This window comes from Stenella coeruleoalba (assembly GCF_951394435.1).
Source record: "Stenella coeruleoalba genome assembly, chromosome: 19".
NCBI lineage: Eukaryota > Metazoa > Chordata > Mammalia > Artiodactyla > Delphinidae > Stenella > Stenella coeruleoalba.
The window spans coordinates 14,496,018-14,509,726 of NC_137165.1; the positions used below are offsets into that span (position 1 = coordinate 14,496,018).

At 57.2% G+C, this 13,709-nt stretch overlaps 1 protein-coding gene across 3 annotated transcripts in view; it reads right to left on the reverse strand.

Annotated features, from left to right (window-relative positions):
* ABR (ABR activator of RhoGEF and GTPase) overlaps positions 1 to 13,709 on the reverse strand; it is a 180,102-nt gene that overhangs the window by 7,454 nt on the left and 158,939 nt on the right. For all 3 annotated transcript variants that reach the window (XM_079905368.1, XM_079905370.1, XM_079905369.1), the window contains 4 exons: positions 3,598 to 3,657; positions 3,230 to 3,339; positions 2,397 to 2,536; positions 1,196 to 1,330 (listed from right to left, as the gene is read on the reverse strand). In XM_079905368.1, the coding sequence (XP_079761494.1) occupies positions 1,196 to 1,330; positions 2,397 to 2,536; positions 3,230 to 3,339; positions 3,598 to 3,657 (445 nt within the window). The remainder of the gene's footprint in view (positions 1 to 1,195; positions 1,331 to 2,396; positions 2,537 to 3,229; positions 3,340 to 3,597; positions 3,658 to 13,709) is intronic.

Below are 13,709 nucleotides of genomic sequence, written 5' to 3' on the forward strand. Positions count from 1 at the left end.
CACTGCGGGAAAGCCCAGGCTGCAGGGGGTCAGGGGAGCAGACCCTGCAGGGAAGAGCCTGGTATTTCCCCAACGGTGGGCTATTGGAGGTTCCTACAGGAGGCCCCACCACAACCTGTAACTCAGCCAGGAGGCAGGCTGGTGGTTCAGCAGACACTGTCCTTCCCCTCCCTGCAGAAGCCTTTGGGGCTGGAGCCATTCCCCATACCTGGACTGTAAGGCTGAGTTTAAGACAGTGATGTCATGGCATGAATGTTCTCTCTCTCTTTTTTTGGCCGCACCACGCGGCTCGTGGAATCTTAGTTCCCTGACCAGGGATCGAAACCAGGCCCTCTGCAGTGAGAGCACAGAGTCCTAACCACTGGACCACCAGGGAATTCCCTGAATGTTCTTCTTCAAGTACCTCCGCTGCCGGAGCCCAGCAGTGAGCTGCCTTCCATGGGCTCCTCATTCCTGTGATCCAACCCAGGAGAAGACAAGGCAGGAGGGATGCACCCAGGCCAGGATTTGGCCCAGGTGGGTAGAGGCCGGGAGCCCTGCCAGCCAGGGCTCCCAGCTTCCTCCCCACCCTGGCATTAGGTCAGAGATGAGACAGTGCTCCTTTTGGAAGGCTCGGTACAGGCCATGTCAAGTGTACGCCTGCTCACTTCTTCTTGGCCCCAGGGCACCAGCGCCTGACCACCCACCTCAGGGCAGATTTCCCTGGGTGCCTGGGTTTCTAGGCAAGGACGTCAGTGTCCAAAGAGGAAGCACAGAGGGCAGCCCAGAGGGATGAGACGGGAAAGGGGCAGGGGAGAGAGGGTCCAGCCTCCAGATGAGGCCCCAGCAGGCCACACCTTGCCCTCCAGGCCACTCAGCCACACGGCCCTATGCAGTGGGCAGATCAACAAGCAAGGGAAGCCACAGATCTCCTCTCTCGCTCTTTTTTTTTTGCGGTACGCGGGCCTCTCACTGTTGTGGCCTCTCCCGTTGCGGAGCACAGGCTCCGGACACGCAGGCTCAGCGGCCATGGCTCACGGGCACAGCCGCTCCGCGGCATGTGGGATCTTCCCGGACCGGGGCACGAACCCGTGTCTCCTGCATCGGCAGGCGGACTCTCAACCACCGCGCCACCAGGGAAGCCCTCCTCTCTCACTCTTTACTGGTCAGGGAGGCCTGGCTCAGCCCAGCCCTCAGGCCCCCACTGGAGGCTCACCGATGCCCTCCATGAAGGCTGGGTAAAGTCGGTCTGTGAGGAGGGGCTCGGGCAGCTCCCGGAAGTATAGCTTGAGGGTGCCAGCGATGGCGTTGATGTCCATGTCACTCAGCATCAGCAGGATGTCCTTGTTGTCTGTAGGGGAGACGGGAGGTCAGGGGCTGTGCTGGCTGAGCCACCTCCGCCCCCACGCAGCCCTCAGCTGGGCAGGTAGCCCTGTTCCGTCCCTCTATCCATCCTGAGACAGCTTGCCCGGGACACCCCCACGCTGTCTCTGGTCTGCTCTCCCCAGGAATGGCAGGATGTAGGTAGTGTCCACAGGTGGCCTGTGACTCAGCTCCGTGGGGGGAGGGGAGCATAGATCGTCGTCCAGAGTCCTGGAGCCACACTCACGCCACGTGTCACACGCCCTCCTTCCAACTGGAATCGCCCCACTGCTAAGCCCCCCTCTGGAAGGTGCTGTGCATTTTTTTATACCTAAAATCATGTTCCGACAAAGCCTCAGCTTCCAGGTGGCACAGAGGAGCCGTGTGCCAGCACGTCCCCAGCTCCCCACCCCAGGCTCCCCGAACACGTCTGCCGGGCAGCTGCCCAGGGACACCCACCAGGCCCCCTCTCAGCTCCCATGGAATCAGCACTGCCCGGCCAGTTCAGGTGTCCTGACTACTGGGTGTGCTGTTGCTGCAGCCTGAACGGCGAGATAGGGGAAAGAACCAGAAAGGTCAGGCACCACCACCAAGGAGCCCACAGTCAAAGCGAGAGGCAGCAATGCCCCTCCCAGAGGGCACTGGGGGCCTGGGAGAAGGTGGAGGTGCCCGTGTCAGCCAACCCAGGCTCAAAGCCCTTTAGTTTCCCTGCAGCCCACTGGGCACCAGGGAGCCAGGAACACAGACTCTGGAACCCGAAAGATCTGAGTTTAAATCAGGCTCAAAGCCTATATACTGAGTAATCCTGGGCAAGTGACTTGGCCTCTCTGAGGCTCAGCTTCCTAATCTGTAGCAATGGAGAAGAGATTGAGGGGCAGGGGATCACCCCATGCCATGCTGGGCTGTAGTTCACAGACCGAGGCTCCTCTGCCATTGGCTCGTGGAGGCCTCTCCGTGGAGAAGCCTCCCGCTTCTGCTGCGCTCTCCTCCCAGCCCCACGAGCCTGCCGGAGCGCCCCCTCCCCGTTGCTGCCCAGCTGGGCCTCCCAGACTCACTGGCATCAAAGACGGCCTTCAGCGCCTGGATGTCTGTGGCCACCCCTGATATCCGGTAGATGCCAACCTCCTCGATGCCCCTCTTCTCCACCTCCTCCACGCACTGCCGGACGATGTAGGGCACCTTGGAGCGCTCCCGCCTGGTAGGGAGGGGATATGAGGGGACGGAGGATGGAGGGAGCCCCCCAGTGATAGCTATATGTACCCCTTCTCTGCAAACCTTGGCCTTAGAGAGCTCTGGCTTCTGGGATCAGGAGGTGGGGGGGCAAGGAGAGGGCTGAGAAAGAGGCCACGCCACCCCACCCCCCAACAGCCTGCCTGCAGCTGAGGGACAGCAGGGGACAAAGGTGGGAGGGAGGAAGTTTTAGGAGATCAACCCAAAGACTAAAGAAAGAGTGTTCCTCAGAACAGAGGGCTCAGATTCAAATGCTTTGGGGACACCCAGCAGGTTACCTACAGAGGGGGGTGGGCCAGGTCCTGGAGACAAGGGGAGGGCAGGGGGGCTGAAGGGCGCCCTCTCCCAAGGAGCAGCCACTCCTGGATTCCAGCCTGCCACCGTCACACCAAGACACGGGCCTACGGGTGTCAGACCTTCCCACCTATTACAAGAAGCTGACCGTCCGGGATCTTCATGTGCAGTCTCCCCGTGCTTAAGTGCTAGCTCATTTATTTCTAAAGCATCGTGTGAGACAGAGAACACACCTCTGCAGGCCACTTTTGCCCTCCAAACTGGCCGTGGTGACTGTTGAACTGGAAAGTGATTGTCGAGGGGCCAGACAAGGGCGGGGGGCCTGGAGGGCAGGGCTGGCAGGGACCCCGGGCGCAGCACCTACTTGGTCACCACGCTGATCTTCACACCGAAGACGCCGGTCTGCTTTTTGGACGGGGTCCTCTTCAGGCTCATGTCTCGGCTGGTGAATTTCATGGAGAATTCCACTTTGATCTGGTTGGGGGCAAGGCAGGTACAATCCCCCAGGGCATGAGTGCCCAAGGAGTGCCCCCCAGGACTGCAAACAAGGGCTACCTCTCCCACCCAGGGCTCCCTGAAACACCTACAGGGTGGGAGCGAGAGGGGTGGAGGCAGAGGAGAGGGGGGAGGGGCTGGGCTAAGGAGGCGGGGGTCCGACAGCCCCCCCAGGGCACCAGCAGAGGCCAGGCTGCCCACCCACTGTGCAGACACTTCCTATCTCTCTGGGCTCACCCCATTCATCTCAATCACATCTGTGTGCCAGTTCTTCGTTTCTACAGTTTGTGGATCCAGCTGCAAAGAAAGAAAGAAAGAGAACGTGAGAGAGAGAGAGAGAGAGAGAGAGAGAGAGAGAGAGAGAGAGAGATGACAGCTGAGACCAAGCCAGAGCTCTCCCTGCTGCTCAGCCACAGCTCAGAAGTTGGCTAAAAGGTCAGGAAGATGGAACTGGGGGCTGATGCTTCTCTTGACATCAGTCCTTCAGGGGGCTCCAGCCCCCAAGCCCCTCCTGCCCTGGCTAGTGCAGGACTGCCCCCACTCTGGGAGGGAGGTGGGGTGCGCTCTTAGGCACATTCACCCATCACCTCTCATTCACTCCTGACCCCACCCTGCGAGACGGGTATTATCACCCCATTTCACAGATGCAGAAACCGAGGCTCACAAACCATCAGCAACTTGCTCAACTTCCTGAACTGGAGTTGACAGCAGGGGACGTAGCCCGTGTACCTGGAGGTGGCGAACGGGAGGCGGTGCCACATAGAGGTGAAGAGCCCTGGGTCTGAATCCCAGCTCTGCCACTGCCGACTGTGTGACATTGGGAAGTTTTCACCTTGCTAAACCTCATTTGTTTCATCTGTTCACTGCAGCCAGTAAAGAACCTGCCTTGCTGGACTGTCGTGAAGACTCAGTAAGATAACGGGTAAATGGCTGGTCTCCCAGAAAGCAAACACTCTGTAGAGGAGGCCCCCAAACTGGGCAGGAGCCCCAGGGAAGTGGAGATGGCAGGGGGAAGCGCAGAGACATCCACAGGTGATCAAACGGGACTCTGTTTCTCTGGTTCAGTGGCCTTCAAACTGTTTTCCCTGTGCATCCGTAAAGTAATCTGGAAAAACAGTGCACACCCTGGCACATTCTTAAGTCAACATGTGAATATTTCCAGAGCAAGTTTAAATAGCTGCAAAGAATATAATTTCCAGAATAATGTAAATATTTACATCTTAAAATAAAACTGTTACATCATTCTTTTAAATGTATTCAGTGGAATCCAAATTCCATAGTGATTTGATATCCACCATCATCCATTTAAAAAACACATAAACAAGTTCTTCTTTCCCTTGTAGAAACCCTGCAACGTTCCTTTTTCTCTTTGATTTTGTGTTTCTAGTCTATTTCTCCCAAAGAATTATGCCCTAGTTTGCATTTTTCTTTTTTAAAGTCTTTTATTCCTCACCCTATTATATTTTGCTTCAACAAAAATGTCTGTATAAATGGAAATGAAAGATCTCCTGAGACCACTAGGCTCCAAATGTTCGAAACATGTTCTGGGTTAGTTATTACAATGATTAGCAGGACATAATAAAAAATTTGACCAACACAGTACAAATTTTAATAAATATTCAGCAGCAAAGTACCATCCTGGTGGAATTGCATCACTTAATGAGATGGGTAGAGCATTTTTTCTGTTTTAGTTCAATGTATGTATACAAGTATTTGCTAGGGTGAAATGGGGTTTTAGCATCAATACTGTTTTAATTTTTATTTCATTTTTTTAATTAAAGTTTTATTCTAATGAGACTCCACCAAGATTTTTACCCAGGGAGTGACATGATTTAATTAGCATTTAGTATTGCTTAAAGATCTTGGTTTTTTTTTTTTTTTTTTTTTTTTACCCTGGCCGCACAGTACAGCTTGTGGGATTTTATTTCCCCAACCAGGGATAGAACCCATGCCCCCTGCAGAGGAAGCGTGGAGTCTTAACCACTGGACCGCCAGGGAGGTCCCTTGGTTTGGTGTTTAAAGATGTAAAGGATGAAACATCTTGTTCACATACAGTAGATGGGGCTGAACCTCTTTCCTCTGTATTTGCTTTAAATTGCATAGATACCTATTAGCAATATTTATCTTAAATGATCTCAGCTGACCATTTCCATCACTTTTGTGGAAAGAAAGAACTGGAAACCACGTGACTTGTGAAAGGGTCGGAAACCCAGCTTTTAGAGTCTTTTACTTTCTCAGCTCCTACATCAGCACTTCAAGTGGCCCCTCTGTTGCCACCCAGGAGGCCTGGGAGCCCTGAGCCGAGTCCCCCAGGAAGCCTCGGGCTCCGCTGCAGAGCGAGGTGGTGGTGCAAGGCCCTTCTCTGGCGGGTCGCTTTTTGGCAATAGCTCTGGCAGGAGCTGAGGATCTGCAAGCTGAATGCTTTAAAACTCTTCTGCCCTCATACCCCTGGACCGTCTCTGCAGCCCCAGGGCATGTGCACCATAGTCTGAACACTGCTGCTCTAACAGGCCCCTCGCCACAAAGGAAAGCTGGACCCGAGTCAGTCCAGGGTGGGCTGGGCCCCGGTGCGTCTTACAGCTCAAGGTAAGACCCCTGCACCTTCTATCACCCACACACCCGCTGGGGACAGGGGGCACCCAAGCCTCCGACAGGGTCTGGGCCCTCCATCTGGGCCCAGGCCCAGCCTGGAGAACAGGACAGAGGGAGAGTGGTGTGGAGAGGACTGAACACCTCCTCAAACATGCTAGGGAAGCGTGTGGGACTCACAGCCCGGCTGCTGCCACGACTCTCTATTCTACAAGGCTCGGGGCCAAGTCCTACTGGGCCCCTGAAACCTTCCTCCCATAAACTTTTTGTCCCAACCCTCACCAGGCCTGTGGCACAGGCTGCTCCTTCCACTTCCTTCATCCCCTCCTGAATCCTGGGTCTTGGACACAGGGCCTTGGTCTGTCCCCAGCCCTGACCTCGAGCAGTGGCCACCTGGAGTAGAGAGATCTCCACTGCTCTTCGTCAACTGGGGCAGATGCTACCTTGGGACACACATTCTGGAATGACCACCTGCTTCTAATGCAGCTCTCTCCAGTCATCAGCATAAGCCTCAGGCCAATTCTGTGGTCCTGGCCCCTAGTGCCCCTCCCCTGCCCCAGCCTCCCATGACCTGGCACCTCCTGTGGACTGAGCCAGTGGTCCCTCCCTGGGCCCTTGAGTGCTATGTGGACATAGCCCAAGTGGGGAAAGTGCAGGGAATGAGAGTCAGACCAACCTGGGTCCAAATGTTCACTCTTCCACTCAACTGTGTGAATGTGGGTAAGTCACTTAACCTCCTGGCACCTCAATTTCCCTACAGCGGTGTCCATACCTGCCTCAGAGTGTTGCTATGGAAAATAGTAACAGCGACTGATGTGTGGTGAGCTATTTCCTGTAAGTCTGGCTCTATGACAAACCCCTGACATACAGCATCTCAATCAATCATCGTAACAAGCCCATGAGGTGTAAGCCTTTCTAGCTGCTCCCCTTCTACAGATGAGACACCAAGGCTTAAAGAGAATGAGGAGTTTGCCCAGTGCTCCACATCTAGGCAGTGAGAGCTGGGGTACAAAATCAAGTATCCCTGACTCGCCCCAGCTAAGCCTGCAAGATCCTGCCCAGCCCAGCTGGGTGTCCTGCACCTAGCCTGGCATCCTTGCCTCTTGCAAGGCAGCTGCTGTGATCATTATTTATCTAGAAAGGAGACATCGGCCCTCCACGGCCTGGCCCCACAGGCTGACCTGGGTGCTGGCAGGCCAACCCCAGTACGATTCTTTCATTCCTTCCCTCCCCATCACTTCTATTCCAGCTGCCAAGTAGCAACCCTACATTTTCCTGGGAACATCTGAGACAGGGCCTTAGCAAGCCCTGATGCTAAGGCCTAATCCCAGCCCTGCTTCTTCCAGAAAGCCTTCCCAGATAACTCCAGGCCTCAGGAACCTTCAGTTCCCCTCTGCCTCCCTGCCACGCTAGGACCCCATCCCCTGCACAGTTTGCTCTTGTTTCAGCCTGTCTGAGGCCAGGTCTGGGTAAGGTGGCACTGTCGTGTTTTACTGTGAGTCCTGCCACCGCCCTATGCCAAATCCCGTCTGCAGGTGCGGCCCTGCCACCCGCGTGGGGAGGCCTGCCCAGCCTCTCGGTGCCCTGACAATGAAGCCCTGTCTCCCAGGAGGCCAGCAGCCTCCAGAAACCAAGTCTATTTCAGGATGTCATTTAAATACAGAGAAAGGAGGGTGCAGAGTAGAGAGGGACATGGCACATTTTCCAGAGGAATAATGCTGTCTGAATTGCTGTGGTTATTTATAACCCCTGGGAAATGTGGACTTTGCTATTTCCTGATTAGATTAACGCTGGGGGTGGAGGAACCAGCTCCCTGGATGTCAGTGGACAGGAACACCTGACCGCTCACCCTCCAGTCCCAGCCGATAGGTGCTGTGCCCCCCCCGCCTGGGGACCAGGTACCAGGGGGATACCAGATCACCTGAGGTAGTGACACAGATGGGGCTGCGAAAGGCCAGGCTGGGGAAACCCCCCAAGAGGGGCCCCTCCTTCACCACACAGGTAACAAAAACGCAGTGGGGCTCCCCCCGAGGAGCACAGGCAGGAGACAGAAGCAGGCCATAGAACATCCCGGAGAAAGTTACAAACGAGTGGTTGAACGCAGCCTCTGGGGGCAGCTCGATTCCGTCCTTCTTGCCTTTGCATTTAGACCTGGTCAGGTCACGGCTGCACACCCAGACCTCTCCTGTGAAGAAGCCGCTGCCCTCCGGGACTGATGTCCCCGAGAGAACCCCCAGGTCCCCTGCAACAACATCCTGGGCCCCCGCTGGGAATCCTGCAACCCAGGCAAGGACTCCACAGCGTCTGAGAGAGAATCTGGCAGGTGGCTGGGATGCTGCCTCACGTTCCTGGACCTCGGCAGCCTCACATCTAGGACAGGAAATGGGCTCCCCAGCCTTGCAGGGGGCTGAGAGGATTCGAGGCCCTGAGGCCAGGGGAGGATGCTCTATGTGCACCCAAACACCCCCCAGGTGGTGGGTGCGGCCTTTGCTTCAGGAATGTCCTCAGGGGTCTCTTCTGAGGGGTCTAAGCCCTTCCTCCCACCCGTTTCTCCCCAGCCTGGGGCAGGAGACCCTAATGTTCTCCTCTCTGGCTCCAGAGCTGTTCACGGCTACTTCCTAGTGCTTGGGATTTCGGAGGCACCAGCGAGTTTGGGGGCCCCCTTCCTGCTCCCCCTAGTAGGTGACAAGAGTCCTTTGGACGGTGGGCACGGTCCTCCCACCATCCCACACTCCCTCCGCCACGCAGCTCGCCCCTCCCTGCGGGCCCTCACGGGGGCTCAATCCACAAGGAGGGGTCAGTGTGGGATAACCTGTCACAACCGGCAGCTATGGTCCCAGCACAGAACACAGAGCAGCGGCACAGTTACTTTGGGAGGTAACACGGGGGCTTGCGGGTGACAGGGACCCGTGAAAACAGTATTCACCTGGGCTCCCAAGGGCTCCCAGACCCCACTTTCCCACCCTGTGGCCCCTTGGCGCTGAGCCTCTTCCCTCAAAACCTCACACTGTCATTTCCACAGCACAGGCCCTGAGGAAGCCCACCTCCTTGTGCACGACCCCTGACCTCCTGTCCCTCTTGGGCCTGGTCCCACTCTTTCTTTCGTTGAGCACTGCTCTACCCTCTGCCCTCTGGGCCTGGGGCCTGGCATCCTGGGCCTGTCCTGGGTTGGTGGCATGGACTTCACTCGAAGCCCAGAGTTGTTCTGGGGGCTGATAAAAACTAAGTGCAGTAAACCATAGTATAGCTGAAGTTGTCACCCTCACAGGTGAACAGGACACCGAATAGAAGGCAGAGGTGTGGCTGTGTTTTGGGGACCCGGCCGGAGGCTGAGCGCTGGGCCGTGGAGACCAGGCCCTGAGCCGGGTGTTTTGTCTGACGGGGGGACATTTCCTGTGGCTCCCAGGTCAGTGGCCACGGTGGCGGCCCCGGCTGGCCTTCTCCTGCCCTCCCCCAAGTGCATGCACATGCTCTGGGCTGGTCCCCTTGGGACACCAAAGCCAGCCTGTCATTGGGGCAGACCACAGGCGTGAGAGGCACGGTAGGGCTGGCAACTGGGGGAACAAACAGGGCACTGCCAAGAGCCTGCCCCCCTCCCCCCCGCCCCGGGAAGGGTACTGGAGGGTTCCGTCAACGTGGCCGCTTGAGAGAAACTCCAGAGAGGCAGGGCGGAGTGAGAGGGGGCGCTGGGGCCTGTATCCTGGCTTCTAGCTCAGCAGCTGGTTTAGGGGAGACCAAGGTCAGCCTCAGTAAACTGAGCCCATTTTCCCAGGGGCCGGGCCCCCCCACCATAAGGTCAAGCAAGCTCTGTCCCTGCAGCCCTGGCCCTGCAGGGTCGGGCACCCTCTCCAGGACAGCCACACGGAAGGCCTGTGCACACTGTCCTTCCAGGCACCGGGATGAGGCCACTTCGCCTCCGCTTGCCTCCCCTGCCCCCCGGAACTGTGCAGTTCCCTGAGGCCCACGTATGGGAAGGGTTTAGCAGCTCTGAATGAGGCGTTTACTGAAGCCAGGTTAGCCCTGTAGAACCCACTGTGACCTGCCCCCGCAGCGCCCTGCATTCCAGGGCTCAGCCTCCTCTGTGCCGCCGCGCTTTTAGCCCTCGGGCCGGCACAGCTGCAGACAGAACTGGGAGAGGGCCCGTCTTGCCCCGAGCCCCGGGGACCCGTCTTCCCCAGAGTTGGCCTGCCCTCCACGGCCTGCCCGGCCTGGAGACTTCACCCCAGAGCCAGGCCTCAAACCAACAGCCAGCAAGCTGTCCCGCCCAGCTCAGGGCCACCAGCTGACGAGCACAGGGTCACTCTCGGGAAAGGGACTGGTCAGGGCTAAAGCAACACAGGGGCAGCCCCCAGCAGCCCTGTCCCCAAAGGGAAGGGGCCACCTTAGAGGTCAAAGTCCCAAGCGAGGGGCTCCCCCAGGTATGACCGGGAAGTCTCATGCAGCTGCCACGGAAAGAAAGGCCAAGGGCCTTTAGGACTGCCATGGGCTCAGTGGCCTCCCTCCAGACTTAGCGTGGTTTGGTAAGAATTATGAAAGTCCTTCTCTGAAGCTGAATTCATGCTCCCTGCCCAGGCCAGGAACACCGTCTGGGCACAGAGCCTGCTGGTGAGAATGCGGCTCGGCAAACCCACTGCCCGTACCCGCTCTGAGGGGCCTCTTGGTGGGCTCTTCCCAGGCCCCACGTGCGGGCCCATTTCTGTGCACAGCTTGCTAGGCTGGGTTCTACACCCCCGGAAGCTCCCCATCGAGGGCACGCAGCCTTGACCCCAGTGGGGCCCCATGACCACCCAGACAACCAAGAGATAGCCGCAAACCCGAGCGGGCCCTGGGCCTCCTCCTCGGCGGGGGGCATGATGGCTAAAAGCACTTCCTGCACTAAGCCGCTCAGTGGGACCTCATCGTGTCACCCTCTGAGCCTAACAGCACCTCGTGGGTTATCACCTAACTCACATCATGAGCTAAGAATGATGCCTGGTACTCAGCACCGGATCAAAACATGTCAGCATCACTAAAACTGGGCTTAAACTCCCCAGTGGCTTCCCGCTGCACTCAGATTAAGGCTGCTGCCCCCTCTGTCCGAGGTCACTTCCTATGCTCCACACAGCCTCTGCCTGCCTCTGAACACACCATGGTCCCCCCAGGCTGCGGGGTTTTCACCTCTGCCTGGAAGGCATTGTCCCCGGATCTTTCAAGAATCCTTTTTGTCATTGAAATCTTAGTTCAGAATTATCTCTTCAAGCAAGGCCTCTCCCCTCTGCTTTATTATCTGATCTGCTACCCAATTTTATCTTCCTGCAGTACTTGTGCAGCATAAGATGATCTCATTTATTGCCTGACTCTCCTATGGACAGCAAGTTCCCTGAGAGCACGGCCTCTGCCTGGGCTGCCTCTGGAGAGCCCAGCACATGAAGATGCGCCATCAACATATTCAGAGACCAAATGAACAAAGTGGGTTATGCAGGCTGGAGAAAGCCAATGCCCTTTGTTCGGGACAGGGGTCGAGAAGCCCCACATGCCTGCTCGCCTCTCTCCTCCCGTGCTCAGTGAATGGCTGGCCGTGGCCCAGGGGCAGCCCTGTGACCTCTTCCACCCAGACTTTCCCAGCATGTTGAGAGTTTAAGGCTTAGGCGTAGGAATCTTGAGACGTGGCCAAAATCATCATATGAACTGGATCTAGGAGATCATCCTGTTCAGCTCCTTCATTATACTGATGCCAGAGAACCAGAGAGGTGAAGCGATCTGCCCAAGGTCACACAGCAAGTTAAGACCGTAGACTCAGGATTAGAAAAACGAGGCCTCTTGACTCCTACCAGCCCAGTGCCCTTCCTTCTCTGGCCTCCTAGGCTACACCAGCCTGAGAGGAGGTGGGGCGCTCCAAGGAGGAGGCCAGAGCACACAGGGGGGCATTCAGGTGTCTGATGGGAAGGGGAGCTGTGGCTGTCGCTGCTCTGGCTGTGCCCATCTGAGGCACCCACCCTGGCTGGGGTCACTGTCCAGGAGAAAGACGGTTCCACCTTCTGGCTCAGGCATGAGTTCCACTCTCTCTCAACCAAAGCAGAATTGGTGAAATCACCGTGGGGCTACAGGGCCCTCCCAGCCTCTCTGCAGCAGACTCCCACCAGCAGCTCCCACGGTCACTTCCCTCTCTAGGCCCACCTTGGGGGACCAAGGACAATGGGGCCTTAGTCTAAGCCTTACTGGGATCCAGGACGGACTCTGGCTTTCTCCCGGGGACTGGGCAGGCAAGTTCCAGGCACGGGGACGTGTGTTCCTTTGGGTGCAAGGGAGCTGTCAGAACACGAACATCTTTCCAACTCCCAGCACGATTTGATGGGGAAAAGGAAGCCAAAATAGCACCTGCGGACCGGCTCCTGACAACCTGGGCATCCAGCAAGGCCACTCAGCAGAGGGCTGGGCCTTTCAGACTTGGGCGCCCTGACCAGCGCCTGGTAACTCCGCCACACCGGCACCTGCAGAAGTTGCTGGGCTCTTTCCAAAACGTCTGCCCTCCTGGGCCTTCACGGCCTCTGGAGAGTCCTGCACCACTGGCCTTGGGCAGAACTGGCAGGCTCAGCTCTCCCTGGTCCAAGGCCAACCAAAAGCTGGGGCACCAAGCCCAGCATGGCTGCCTGGCCAAGCCACCTGTGGACCACAGAGATGCTGGAGAGGGCCGATGCCCCTTCTAACCTCCCCAGGCGCCAAGAAACAGCAGCTTGCCAAGTGCACTCAGAGCACGGGTTCCCACCTGGGTATCCGTGACCCCCCCGAAACAGCATACAGTTTGTGCATATGCGTGGCTCTGGGTCTGGGTGGAGCTCCATAACCGTCACCACATTCTCAGAGTCGAGGACTCCTGCTCTGTGGAATCAAACAGGCCTCTTGGGAGCCAGCGTAGTGGAGAAGTAGGGAACGGGGGGGGCAGGAGGCCACCCGTGTGGCTCCAGGAGTAAGATCCTCTCCCTCTAGGGAGTACCTATGCTGGCTGCAGGGATGCAGGGAGGTCTCACTACTCCCCCTTCCAAGCCCCCAGCCAGCCAGCCCGGTCACAGTCCTGGCCCACACAGAGGCCAGGGAGGAAATGGCTGGCCGCAGGGGTCTCCAGCCCCGCGGGGAGGCACTACTGTCCGCTTCCGACAGCTGAGGGATCGCTATAGGGGTGTGAATGGGCATGTGAATGGTGAAGACAGGATGCAGGTCCCTTCCCTCTGGTAAATAAGGTGATGGGGGGCAGGGTGGGAGAAAGGGGGTAGGGAAGAGAGGTGGGCAGCCGGGGCAGGAGAGGTATCTATTGGCGTCTAATAAGGTTTCAAGATCTTTCTGGATGCCCAGAGCCAGATGATGAAGTGAAAGTAAATGAGCCCAAGACATCCCTCTATACCCCGGCACCCTTCTACCCTCAATGCCTGGAACAGCCAGTGAATGGCCGACTGAGCCCTGGGGACAGGCACATGGTTTGCATACCTGATGCTACCTGTTAGGAAACTGTCAGGTTGTATTACACACTCTGGGAGGGGTCTGGAGCTGTCCTGCAGTTGCGATCAAGATCAAGATGACAAAGAAAGGGACCCTCCTGAACCCTAGGCTCCCCAGACTAGTGGCCCAAAGAGGGCTCCCCATCCTGTCTTTCTTTGGGTTGCACCTCTGACCTTCCTAGAAGTAGAGGGGAGCAAAGCCCACCTCAGAGCAGGTGGATTCGTCCTGGAGCTCAGCAGGAAACATCTCAATTCACCCTGCTGGCCTCTGGTTTCCTGAGAGAAGCT